The 14,409-nt window shown below is 33.6% G+C and overlaps 2 protein-coding genes and 1 pseudogene across 2 annotated transcripts in view; 1 reads left to right on the forward strand and 2 right to left on the reverse strand.

Annotated features, from left to right (window-relative positions):
- LOC109056096 overlaps positions 1 to 6,337 on the reverse strand; it is a 23,290-nt pseudogene extending 16,953 nt beyond the window's left edge.
- LOC109079919 (nuclear pore glycoprotein p62-like) overlaps positions 1 to 14,409 on the forward strand; it is a 77,589-nt gene that overhangs the window by 22,503 nt on the left and 40,677 nt on the right. The gene's annotated exons all lie outside the window — the stretch shown is intronic.
- On the reverse strand, positions 10,583 to 14,115 carry LOC109053880 (zinc-binding protein A33-like). The gene is made up of 6 exons (XM_042737836.1): positions 13,532 to 14,115; positions 13,052 to 13,147; positions 12,715 to 12,945; positions 12,548 to 12,570; positions 12,346 to 12,464; positions 10,583 to 11,251 (listed from the first exon to the last, which is right to left on the reverse strand). Exons 1-6 carry the CDS (start codon positions 13,925 to 13,927, stop codon positions 10,707 to 10,709), a joined length of 1,410 nt encoding a protein of 469 aa, XP_042593770.1. The 5' UTR covers positions 13,928 to 14,115; the 3' UTR covers positions 10,583 to 10,706.

A 14,409-nucleotide genomic window follows, 5' to 3' on the forward strand; every position in this document is an offset into this window, starting at 1 on the left:
TGATCTTCTTCTGCAGACGGGACACTCCTGAGTTTTCTTGGTTCTCCAGAACTGCTGAAGACACTCTTTACAGAAACTGTGACTACAGGACAGAAAGACAAGGATCCTTGAGAAGATTTCACAGCACACGGGACAGAAAGCTCTTCCACAGATTGGAATCCATTTCCTCTTCTTCTACCTAGCGATCTACAATTTACTTTCACTTTCTGAACTTTACTTTGAAAAGTAAATAACAATTATAACTACAATCAAATCTATTTTTGTTCATCAAACTTCTCAAGAAATCCTCTCATTTATAGTGTCTCCTTTTGATGCACGCTTTGGTTTTATCTTTCAGTAAAAGGAGAAAATAATAACTAGTCATTTCCTGAGGAAGACTGTGAGAGGGAGGAGTTTTCTGATTACACTTTGCACCATTTCCTTTACAGACTGAATGTATAATTTTATTTTTACTTTATTTGTGCTTTCATCTCCTGGACTCAGAGTGAACTGAAGAATATATATATATATCTCTCAAAGTAAATAAACTATATGGAGAATAAAATATGTTAGAAATTGAAAGAGAATTAAATCAGCCTATATAATAATTTTTACTAAAATGTTAAATTATAATAATTAATAAATAATAATTAAACAACAAGTTTTTGTTTCAGCGCAAAACCACTTTTTTATGCAACCCTGGCTTATAAAAAACACAACAACAACAACATAGTATTCAGAGATACATATCTATTATGGTATTATCATTGACTTTTAGGCTATTTTAATCTAATTGTAAATTATTAACTACATTTTTAAACACAACAAATCAATTTGATGGAGCAGTTTATTTGGAAGTTCTATTTTGCAGTAAAAGACAAGGTGGAAGCTTTTGATCAGGCAGTATTTTTGACAGCTGCAGCAGAGGTCCTCACAGCCCCATGTGATGCATACTGCACGCGGGAGCTGCCTGTGTTATACCGTACGTAAGTGGGGAAATTATGCAATTTTTAGTCATGGATCCAATCACTCAGCAGGTTGTCACACTTTTCTTTAACAAATTCAACGCCCATGTTTTTGGATTCTATTCGTTCAGAAAATGGAAGAAGCTGGATTATTACTGACTGTTAAACTGGACAATTCAACTTTAATAATTTGCAATGTCTATGGATTTAAATGTTCGAGGAAACACTTTAGAAATGTGTAAGAAGATTTGTGGCTAGAATAACAGGTTAAAAAAAGAAGCATGAGGGTGGATATGTAATTATTGGTGGTGATTTCAGCGATTGTGCTCCACCGCGATTCTGTTGACCCCTTTCCACCCCAAACATAGTTCACGAATTTCTGATTTATTTGAATTTTATAAAACTGACAAATTACACCATAGTTTTTCTGATGTGTGGAGAGATATTTGAATATCAATTGCTGTGACTATACTCTGAATAAAAGAATAGATTACTGGTTGATTTCTTATGAACTCTTAATCAACTATGTTTCAGAAACAATAATTACTCAAAGTCCCTCTATCCAGATCACAAGAATTGATATCAATTCTTATTTGATGGGGGTAAGAGAAGTATGATTCGTGTCTACTAGGAAATTTAACAAAAGTCTACTCTGACAATTGTTTTATTGAAGCAAGAAGTTAAATTGATAGCAAAAATATTTTGCAAAATAATAATTTAAATTTTTACTCAAAAGTGGGGGAGTTATTTAAGTTTAAAGTCAGTGTAATTGCTATGAGAATAATTAAAGAATTAAAGCCAAAATAAGAACAACTTAATACTTTAATTAGAAGCAAAATACTCTATCTGAGGATGTACAAAGTCTAAATTATATCTTCTTAATTTGAGAAATAGAAAATCTATATATAGAAACTAGCTAAAGGTGCTTATGTGAGATCAAGAGCCAAATGGTTTGAGGAAGGGGGAAAGGAATACTAGTTATTTCTTTTCTCTTGAAAAAAAAGTATACAAGAAACTCTATTTTTCATCTTTGAATATAAATGAAGAATCTCTAATAATCCTTCAGATATAGCATCTTTTTTTGTGTATTCCTTTTATGAAAAAAACTACACATCCCAACAATAAAAAAATAAAAAATACAATAATTAGATTTAATAGTGAATATTGAGAAGATGATATTTCGAAAGCTGAGATCTCTAAAAGCTCTTTAAAGCTATTTTTCAATGAAAAAGGAAAATCCCCTGGATCAGACGGGTTAACTGTTGATTTTATTGTGCCTTTTGGGATCTGATAAAAACCCCTTTATTTAGCATGTATAAAAAATGTTTAGAACAGAAAGAACTGAAGGCACAACAATAGGAAACAAGAGTGTTATCAATTTAATTCCAAAACCAGACAAAAGACACCTTGAGCATTTCACGAACCGCACACAAACAGGTAGATCCAAAAGATTATAAAATTTTAGCCTTCGTTTATGCCACTAGATTAAAGAGTGGTTTAAATAAAATAATTGGAGAATCTCAACCTGGTTTTATGGTGAACGCCAATATTAGTTCAAAAATTTGGCTATATTGGGACCTGTTATATTATAACTAATTTGTCAGTCAGAGCACTAATTTTATCCTCGACTTTATAAAGGCGTTTGACACATTGTCACCATTTTTATTAAGAGTTTACATGCATTTGGTTTTGGAAATAATTTCATTCAGGACTGTTAAAATATTTACAAAGTCATTAATAGCTTCTGTAATATTACAGTGAATAATACTTCTTAGAAGATTCTTCATCAACAGAAGGAGTGAGGCAGGCTTGCCAAATTTCCCCATTTTGTTTTTAAGTGTTGTTGGAATTATTAGCAATTATTGTAGTTACACATCCAAATGTAACATGGTATACCCTATAACATTATCCATAGAGAAACAAAAATATCACAATTGGCTGATGATACAACTTTATTTCTCTAAACATAAGAATCAAATTAAGAATGCAATCACCAGGTTCAAACTTTTTCTGATGCCCCGCCCCATTACAAAGTGTGAAATTCTTCCAGTGCATGATTCTTCACGAACATTCAATGTATTAAACCTTCCAGTGAAAGAATACGTTAAATATTTAGGAATTTATATATCTAAGAAATTGTGCTTTGTGCATAACTTTCTCCTCACAGAATGAAAAAGTTTGGAACAACTAAATGATTACAGTTAAAGGCAAGACTTTATTTTAGCCTTGAGAAACGGTTGGATTCCAATGGTTAAATGTATTTGAATGATTTATTTGATTCATCTTTAAAAATTCACTCTTATGATTCTTTTCTTTCCAAATTCAATTTTCCTATAAAATTTAATGAATTTCCTGTAGTAATCAAAGCTATTCCCTCTGGGTAAATTAATTTAATGTGCAGCCACTTGACTTATTATAAAGTTGACAATAAAGATTGCAGTCTCCTTATAAATGGTAAATATGTGTTTGATAAAAAAAAAAATTACTAACAAGATATAAGACAAGTATTAAGAACCAAAAGAGAGCTACTTCCAAGAGGGTAAATTTCGGAATTCCATCTTAGAGATGTAATTTGGAGAAAAAGAGATGGGGCTCTACAAACTGTGTATTTCAAAACAAGGTAAGAGAAATTCACCTGAAGATCTTACTTTTTTATTGATGAATGAAAAACCTTTTCCTTTGATTTCAGTGTTGTTATTTGAACCATAAAATGCAAAACAACTGAAAAACAACAAATTCTTGTATTTTATCTAAAAGCAAGAATGAGATTTAACTGTGATTTTCTGTTGTTACAATCAGTTTAACTGGTAAGATCCTCAGAGGGGAAGTTTTTGCAGCGATTATATAAAGGAAAGGAAAGACAGTCTCTGTGAAGGTGGATGTGAATCGGAGCGGAGACAGAATGTTAGTTAGAGGATCAGAGAAGGAAACCTTTCCTCTGTCACAGTCCAGCCTGAACTCTCACACGCGGCAGCTTCTCTTTAACTTTGAAGCGAGTCAAGGGTTGATCTGGGGATTTTGAGCTGTATTTACTGTTCATGTACCCGCACACGCCAGACATTAGTGTTAAAGAAAACGTCTCCCTTCCTTTGGTTTGATGCTGTGGTTATTCCAACATTCCAGAGTGTATTGTCTCCAACCTCCAAATCCCAGCAGGTGTGTTCCTGAGTTAAAGCCCTCAGATCCCAGAACACATGGATAAAAGTCCAAACCTCTCTGGATTATCAGGTAGATTTTGACATAAATCACTGTACGACACACTGGTCAAAATCAGCAGAGAGTGTGAGCCAAGGAGCTGCTGTGTTTGGATCTAGAGTCAACGGAGCTGCAAAGAGAATTAAATCAGATTAGAGAATGAAATATGATGGTATTAGAAATGTAAACCCTAATACATAAACAAACATCATGAGGAATATACTGTGTTTTGTAGTCATTATGAGTTTGCAGTATGACCCGATGATCTTATGAAATACAGTTTAGATTCACTTGAACTCCATAGAAATTCAAATTATTATTACATTTATTTATTTATTTTTATCATGAATGTTAATCAGTCTGTCTTTGTTTATATCTGCAGTATTTAACCGTTTGTTCTGGTGTCTGATCTGCCGGAGACTCACTGTTTTGGAGAGTTTCCTGCATCTTCCTCCAGACTCTGAAGCACAGGTTACTCAAGTGATGTGACACATGAATCAAAGCTCCAGAACTCATCTGTGGATCCGGCTGTGAGATCCGGACTCTGGAAGAAACATTCAGGAGTCAGAACTGCAGTGGATTTGAGTTCAGATCCACTGAGAGCAGAAACACGCCAGCAGCTCAACTTACCTTTCCATCGTGATGCTAAAGTTCTGGAAAACAGAGAGTTTGAAAAACATTTTATCTCATCAAACATAACAGGATTCCTTCTATACAAATTAATAGTTTGATCATTGGTTGTAGTTTTGTGCACAAACAATGAAGCTAAGTTCAGTTGTCACCTTCAGAAAGCAGACATCACTGTCTTTCATCATCTCCTCCGTGTCTTTGATTGTGTCTGAAAGAGCTGAGATGTGTCTGTTCATCTCCTCCAGCTTCTCCTTCATCATCTGCTGCTTCTGCTCCTCTTCCTCCCTCAGTGCAGTGATTGTAGCTTCTTCTTCATCTCTGAGAAGAAACTGATGAAGCTTCTCAAACTCCTCTTTAATCTGACGCTCTGTGTGCTCAGCTTGAGACTGAAATCACATCACATTCACTTCAGTCAGCTCTGCATTAACACTCACTCCAATAATGTCTTTACTCGATATCCTCACCTTGATGTGTTGAACAGTTTTATCACACTCTGCTTTCATTTCTTCTGCATGTTTGAGCTTGTTTTGTAAAGATGTCAGTGCTGTATTCAGTTCCCTCTACAAGTTAAGATAGAAATCTGTGAAACTTTAAGTAGCTAATAAATTTTAACAATTTTTGGATGTTTTTTTTTTTTCTCATATGATTTGCTAAATGTATTTATATTTTGCAAAAGTCATCCTCAGGAATCAGTCTCAGTTGTGGATGACAATTTCAGTACAGATTTTTTATTATAATTTTTTTTTTTTTAATTTGTAAAACAGTCAGTATTCTTGTGTCAAAACAATATTTGATCAGTAACAATGATCCAAGCTTGGCAAAGCTTAGTGAGCTTCTATTTGATCCATGACTTAATGGATGTCCAAAGGTTAAAATCTTTGCTTTCAAGAAGGAAATGAATGAATAGAGATAAACAGAAGGTGAAGGACTAAAGACAAAAACTGCAGTTTCTCAGGAATTCTGTGAAATATTTTAGAAATGTGTCTGACCTTGTGAGATGAAAGCACTTCACTGATGGGTCTGAATGTGTGCGGGCTGTTTGTCCTCAAGACTGATACTATTTAAAAGACTGATACTATTCAAACAGACAGAAGAGTTTGAGTTTCTCACTGTGTAAACTGCAGATCTCCTCAGATCCTGATGAAGCGCCTCTCGTTTCTCTCCTTTATCAGTGAATCACACAAGTTTTTTAATGCTAGATTACGTGGAGGCTCTTGTTTTGATGATCTTCTTCTGCAGACGGGACACTCCTGAGTTTTCTTGGTTCTCCAGAACTGCTGAGAGACACTCTTTACAGAAACTGTGACTGCAGGACAGAAGAACAGGATCCTTGAAGATTTCACAGCACACGGGACAAGAAAGCTCCTCCACAGATTTGGAATCCATTTCCTCTTCTTCTACAACGATCTACAATTTACTTTCACTTTCTGAACTTTACTTTGAAAAGTAAATAACAATTATAACTACAATCAAAATCTATTTTGTTCATCAAACTTCTCAAGAAATCCTCATTTATAGTGTCCTCCTTTGATGCACAGCACTGGTTTTATCTTTCAGTAAAGGAGAAATAATAAACTAGTCATTTCCTGAGGAAAGACTGTGAGAGGGAGGAGTTTTGATTACACTTTGCACCATTTCAACACAGACTGAATGTATAATTTTATTTTTACTTTATTTGTGCTTTCATCTCCTGGACTCAGGAGTGAACTGGAAATATATATATATATCTCTCAAAGTAAATAAACTATATGGAGAATAAAATATGTTAGAAATTGAAAGAGAATTAAATCAGCCTATAATAATAATTTTTACTAAAATGTTAAAATTATAATAATTAATAATAATTAAACAACAAGTTTTTGTTTTCAGCGCAAACCACTTTTTGTATGCAACCCTGGGCTTATAAAAACACAACAACAACAAATAACATGGTATTCAGAGATACATATCTATTATGGTATTATCATTGACTTTTAGGCTATTTTAATCTAAATGTAAATTAACTACATTTTTAAACAAACAAATTAATTTGATGAGGCAGTTTATTTGGAATTTCTATTTTGCTGTAAAGACAAGGTGACAGTTTTGATCAGGCAGTATTTTAGACAGCTGAGGCAGAGGTCCTCACAGCACATGTGACGCATAATGCATGCGGGAGCTGCTGTGAAGTAACTTATGTAAGTGGGGAGCTTATGCAATTTTTAGTCATGGATCCAATCACTCAGCAGGTGTCACAATTTTCTTTATCAAATTCAAAGGCAATGTTTTGGATTCTATTCGTTCAGAAAATGGAAGATGGATTATACTGACTGTTAAACTGGACAATTCCACTTTAATAATTTGCAATGTCTATGGATTTAATGTTCGAGTAAACACTTTAGATGTGTTTAAGAAGATTTGGTGATACAATAACAGGTTTAAAAAAAAGAAGCATGAGGGTGGATATGTAATTATTGGTGTGTGATGATTTCAACGATGCTCCACAACGATTCTGTTGACCACTTTCCACCCAAACATAGTTCACGAATTTCAGATTTATTTGATTTTATAACTGACATATTACAAAAAGTTTCTGATGTGTGGAGATATTTGAATCCCAATTGCTGTGACTATACTCTGAATAAAAGAATAGATTACTGGTTGATTTCTTATGACTTAATCAACTATGTTTCAGAAACAATAATTACTCGAGTCCCTCTATCAGATCACAAATTGATATCAATCTTATTTGATGGGTGTAAGAGAAGTATGATTCGTGGATACTGGAAATTTAACAACAGTCTACTTTCTGACAATTGTTTTGTGAAGCAAGTTAAATTGATAGCAAATATTTTTGAAAATAATAATTTAAATTTTACTCAAAAGTGGGAGTTATTTAAGTTTAAAGTCAGTGTAATTGCTATGAGAAGAGGTAAAGAATTCAAGAAAAATAAGAGCAGCTTAATACTTTAATTAAACAAAATACTCTATCTGAGGATGACAAGTCTAAATTATATCTTCTTAATTTAGAAATAGATAATCTATATATAGAACTAGCTAAAGGTGCTTATGTGAGATCAAGAGCCAAATGGTTTGAGGAAGGGGAAAGGAATACTAGTTATTTCTTTTCTCTTGAAAAAAGAAATTATACAAGAAACTCTATTTCATCTTTGAATATAAATGAAAAAAAATCTCTAATAATCCTTCAGATATAGCATCTTTTGTGTATTCCTTTTATGAAAATATTTATACTTCCCATTCTGACAATGAAAAAATACAGTTTCTAATAATTATAGTGAATATTGAGAAGATGATATTTCGAAAGCTGAGATCTCTAAAGCTCTTTTAAAGCTATTTTTTCAATGAAAAAAGGAAAATCCCCTGGATCAGACAGGTTAACTGTTGAATTTTATTGTGCCTTTTGGGATCTGATAAAAAAACCCTTTATTTAGCATGTATAAAGAATGTTTAGAACAGAAAGAACTGAGCACAACAATGAAACAAGGTGTTATCAGTTAAATTCCAAAACCAGACAAAGACCCCTTGAGCACTGACGACTGGAGACCAATAACATTATTAAACATTGATTATAAAATTTTAGCCTTAGTTTATGCCACTAGATTAAAGAGTGGTTTAAATAAAATAATTGGAGAATCTCAAACTGGTTTTATGGTGAAACGCCATATTAGTTCAAATATTAGGCTTATATTGGACCTGTTATATTATAACTAATTTGTTCATTCAGATGCACTCATTTTATTCCTCGACTTTTATAAGGCGTTTGACACAATTGATCACCAATTTTTATTACAGAGTTTACATGCATTTGGTTTTGGAAATAATTTCATTCAGACTGTTAAAATATTTTACAAAGTCATTAATAGTTCTGTAATATTACAGAATAATACTTCTAGAAGATTCTTCATCAACAGAGGAGTGAGGCAGGGTTGCCAAATTTCCCCATTTTTGTTTTTAATTGTTGTGGAACTATTAGCAATTAGTGTAGTTCAAAACCAAATTTACAATGGTATAACATTATTTCATAGAGAAACAAAAATATCACAATTGGCTGATGATACAACTTTATTTCTAAAAGATAAGAATCAAATTAAGAATGCAATCAAATTAGTTCAAACTTTTTCTGATGCCTCGGGTCTCCAGTTAAATATTACAAAGTGTGAAATTCTTCCAGTGCATGATTCTTCTGAACATTCAATGTTTAACCTTCCAGTGAAAGAATACGTTAAATATTTAGGAATTTATATATCTAAAAATTTGACCGTAAGACAGCATCTTAATTTTAATAACAAGATTAAGAAAACAACAATGATTTTTGACAATTGGTTAAGAAGGGATTTATCTATTTTAGGCAGAATCTTATTAACAAAAGTAGAAGGTTTATCCAGATTCATTTTCCCTGGGCTGTCTTGATTTGTTCAAGATTCTACTGGTTAAGAAATTAATAGAGTATTAATTAATTTTTGTTTGAAAAATAAGCACCACCATCTTAAAAAAAAAAAAAAATAGTTGGAAAGAAATCTGAAGGAGGTTTTGAAATGCTGGATTATGTAGACATGAACAATACTTTTAAGATTAATTGCATCAAAAGGTGTGTTATTGATACTGATTCAATTTGGTTTTTTATTCCACATAATATTTTAAGAAGGTCGGTGGTCTTAAATTTCTTTTAACTTGCAATTGTGTACCATCTAAATTACCTATAAAACTGTCTAAATTTCATGAGCAAGCACTCTTGGCCTGGAAATTGTGCTTTGTGCATAATTTTTCTCCTCACAGAATGAAAATTTGGAACAACGAATTGATTACAGTTAAAGGCAAGACTTTATTTTTTGAGAAATGGTTGGATCACGGGTTAATGTATTTGAGTGATTTATTTGATTCATCTTTAAAAGTTCACTCTTATGATTCTTTTTTGTCCAAATTCAACTTTCCTATAAAATGTAAAGAATTTTCTGTAGTAATCAAAGCTATTCCCTCTGGGCTTATTAATTTAATATGCAGCCACCTGACTTATTATAAAGCTGAAAATAAAGATTATGATCTCCTTATAAATGGTAAATATGTGTTTGATAAAAAAAAATTAATGAACAAAAGAGAATTACTCCAAGAGGGAAATTGTACTGGAATTCCATTTTAAGAGATGTTAATTGGAGAAAAGCATGGCTGCTCCCTTAAAAAATTTGTATTTCAAACAAAGTAAGAGAAATTCACCTGAAGATCTTACACAAAATATATCCAACTAATATGTGGCTTTCTAATTTTATGGATATTGGGAAAGAATGTTCCTTTTGTAACAGCTGTGAAGAATCTTTACATCATCTATTTGTTGATTGCCAGAGTGTAAAGTCATTTTGGAAAGATTGTTTTTTTTTTTTTACTTTTTCAGTTAAAATTAATCTAAATCATCTACTTTGAGAATGATGATAAAAATATTCACAATTTTGTAAATTTCATCATCCTGAATGGCAAATTTTTCATTCATAAATGTAGATTGTCAAAATCTCCTCCTTTATACAAGGTTTTCTCTAACGATCTCACTCTGTTATTGAAGTTTCTTAAAATTGAAAAAGCTAAATCTATTGTAAGATATTATGAATCTGTATTTGGCGTCTTGTGAATGTCTCCCTTTTTGTTGTTTTTTAGGGTTTTTTTGTGCTTAAACATCTTTGGAGCTTCTGTTTTTGATGCCTGTTTTTTTCTGTAATGTTGTTTACATGTTCTCAATAATAATAAAAAAAAGACAATACAAAACAATAAGAAATCCATAAGAAATGTGAAAAAAAATGTTTTAGAGTAGCTTGAACAACAGTTTAAGTAGATTTTTTGTTGATGAATGAGAAAACCTTTTCCTTTGATTTCAGTGTTGTTATTGAACCATAAAATGCAAAACAATGAAAACAACAAATTCTTGTATTTTATCTAAAAGCAGAATGAGATTTAACTGTGATTTTCTGTTGTTACAATCAGTTTAACTGGTAAGATCCTCAGAGGGGAAGCTGTGCAGTGATTATATAAGAAAGGAAAGACAGTCTCTGTGAAGGTGGATTTGAATGAGCAGAGACAGATGTTAGTTAGAGGATCAGAGAAGGACACCTTTCCTCTGTCACAGTCCAGCTGAACTCTCACACGCTGCAGCTTCTCTTTAACTGTAACGTACGTCGGGGGATGATCTGGGGATTGTGAGCTGTATTCACTGTCCATGTACTGTACACGCCAGACATTAGTGTCAAAGAAAACGTCTCCCTTCCTTTGGTTTGATGCTGTGGTTATTCCAAGAGTCCAGTATGTATTGTCTCCAACCTCCACATCCCAGCAGTGTGTTCCTGAGTTAAACCCCTCAGATCCCAGAACACATGCATACTCATCAAACCTCTCTGGATTATCAGGTAGATTTTGACATAAATCACTGTACGACACACTGGTCAAATCAGCAGAGAGTGTGAGCCAAGGAGCTGCTGTGTTTGGATCTAGAGTCAACGGAGCTGCAAAGAGAATTAAATCAGATTAGAGGATGAAATATGATGGTATTAGAAATGTAAACCTAATACATAAACAAACATCATGAGGAATATACTGTGTTTTGTAGTCATTATCAGTGGCGGCTGGTGGGTTTTAAAATAGAGGAGGCACACTAATTGTATTGGTCTGGGATCCCTGCCGATTATTATTATTATTATTTGCTTAACCGCTTTAAAATGTTTTTTTGGTTGCTTTTAGTCAGAAAATGTGAAGAAAACGACACACATACAACAATATAATTTAATTTCACTTACCTGGCCGATCACTTGAAGCAAACATCCATCCCTTCTTAAAAGACTGTGTTAATAGAGAGCTGCCTGTTAAGCCGACTGCTGTATTCTATATCCAGCTTAGATGTGTTTTCCCTTTTTTAAATTGTATCTATACTGTTTGAATGACAGCTTGGTAAATCTGTTGGCTGCTCATCATAAATAATTAGTGCCTTATCAGCGCATCGCGAGACGTTCAAACTAATATCACGTAATTTACGTCTCTGATGATTGATACCAGAAGAAAGGCTTGCCTTCTCTACGAGGTTTCTTTTCTCAACACTCATTAGCGCTGAAAGGGAACACTCGATGCTGATTGGCTAATTTTTTTTACCATCGGAGGAGCGCTCATCTCTCCCCATGGCCTCCCCTTCTCTGTCACCTAGCGGTTGTAATTACATCAGCAGATTCAGCACATTCGCGATAGAAATGCAGCTCTTATCAACTTCATTAACATTTTATGGTATTACAACTGTGAAATTACAAACAAAAATACACATTCTGAGACATGAACGGAAATTAATTGTGAATTTTATAAACATTAAATAGTCCTCCTCCCATTTTCACCTCAAAATTTTCCCCTGACCAGCCGCCACTGGTCATCATGAGTTTGCAGTACGATCCAATGATCTTATGAAATACAGTTCAGATTCAATTGAACTCCATAGAATTTCAAGTGATTATTACATTTATTTATTTATTTGATCATGCATGTTAATCAGTCTGTCTTTGTTTATATCTGCAGTATTTAACCGTTTGTTCTGGTGTCAGATCTGCTGGAGACTCACTGTTTTGGAGAGTTTCCTGCATCTTCCTCCAGACTCTGAAGCACAGGTTACTCAAGTAATGTGAAACATGAATCAAATCTCCCGAACTCATCTGTGGATCCGGCTGTGAGATCCGGACTCTGGAAGAACATTCAGGAGTCAGAACTGCAGTGGATTTGAGTTCAGATCCACTGAGAGAAGAAACGCCAGCAGCTCAACTTACCTTTCCATCGTGATGCTAAAGTTCTGGAAAACAGAGAGTTTGAAAGACATTTTAATATATTATCAAACATAACAGGGATCCTTCTATACAAATCAATAGTTTGATCATTGGTTGGGTAATTGGTTGTAGTTTTGTGCACAAACAATGAAGCTAAGTTCAGTTGTCACCTTCAGAAAGCAGGCATCGCTGTCTTTCATCATCTCCTCCGTGTCTTTGATTGTGTCTGAAAGAGTTGAGATGTGTCTGTTCATCTCCTCCAGCTTCTCCTTCATCATCTGCTGCTTCTGCTCCTCTTCCTCCCTCAGTGCAGTGATTGTAGCTTCTTCTTCATCTCTGAGAAACTGATGAAGCTTCTCAAACTCCTCTTTAATCTGACGCTCTGTGTGCTCAGCTTGAGACTGAAATCACATCACATTCACTTCAGTCAGCTCTGCATTAACACTCACTCCAATAATGTCCATCATAAACTCTGTGAATGTTTGAGTCTTTACTCGATATCCTCACCTTGATGTGTTGAACAGTTTTATCACACTTTGCTTTCATTTCTTCTGCATGTTTGAGCTTGTTTTGTAAAGATGTCAGTGCTGTATTCAGTTCCTTCTACGAGTTAAGATAGAAATCTGTGAAACTTTAAGTAGCTAATCAATTTAAACTATTTTTGGATGTTTTCTCATATGATTTGCTAAATGTATTTATATTTTTTAAAAGTCATCCTCAGGAATCAGTCCCAGTTGTGCATGACAATTTGTAAAGGATGAACAGTCAACATTCTTGTGTTAAAACAATATTTGATCAGTAAAAATGATCCAAGCTTGGCAAAGCCTAATGAGCTTCTATTTGATCTGTGACTTAATGTATGTCAGAAGTTTAAAATTGCTTTCAAGAAGGAAATGAATGAATAGAGATAAACAGAAGGTGAAGGACTAAAGACAAAATCTGCAGTTTCTCAGAAATTCTGTGAAATATTTCAGAAATGTGTCTGACCTTGTGAGACGGGAGCACTTCACTGATGGGTCTGAATGTGTGATTGACATGTTTCTCTGAGTCTCTGCACACCAAACACACCGGCTGTTTGTCCTCCAGACAGAAGAGTTTGAGTTTCTCACTGTGTAAACTGCAGATCTCCTCAGATCCTGATGAGTGCCTCTCGTTTCTCTCCTTTATCAGTGAATCACACAAGTTTTTTAACACTAGATTACGTGGAGGCTGGTCTCTTGATGATCTTCTTCTGCAGACGGGACACTCCTGAGTTTTCTTGGTTCTCCAGAACTGTTGAAGACACTCTTTACAGAAACTGTGACTGCAGGACAGAAGAACAGGATCCTTGAAGATTTCACAGCACACGGGACAAGAAAGCTCTTCCACAGATTTGGAATCCATTTCCTCTTCTTCTACAACGATCTACAATTTACTTTCACTTTCTGAACTTTACTTTGAAAAGTAAATAACAATTATAACTACAATCAAAATCTATTTTGTTCATCAAACTTCTAAAAAAATCCTCATTTATAGTGTCCTCCTTTGATGCACAGCACTGTTTTTACCTTTCAGTAAAGGAGAAATAATAACTAGTCATTTCCTGAGGAAAGACTGTGAGAGGGAGGAGTTTCTGATTACACTTTGCACCATTTCAACACAGACTGAATGTATAATTTTATTTTTACTTTATTTGTGCTTTCATCTCCTGGACTCAGTGAACTGGAAATATATATATATATATCAAACTAAAGAAACTATATGGAGAATAAAATATGTTAGAAATTGAAAGATAATTAAATCAGCCTATATAATATTTTTTACTAAAATGTTAAATTATAATAAATAATAATTAAACAACAACAAGTTTTTGTTTCAGCGCAATC

This window comes from Cyprinus carpio, chromosome B14 (assembly GCF_018340385.1).
Source record: "Cyprinus carpio isolate SPL01 chromosome B14, ASM1834038v1, whole genome shotgun sequence".
NCBI lineage: Eukaryota > Metazoa > Chordata > Actinopteri > Cypriniformes > Cyprinidae > Cyprinus > Cyprinus carpio.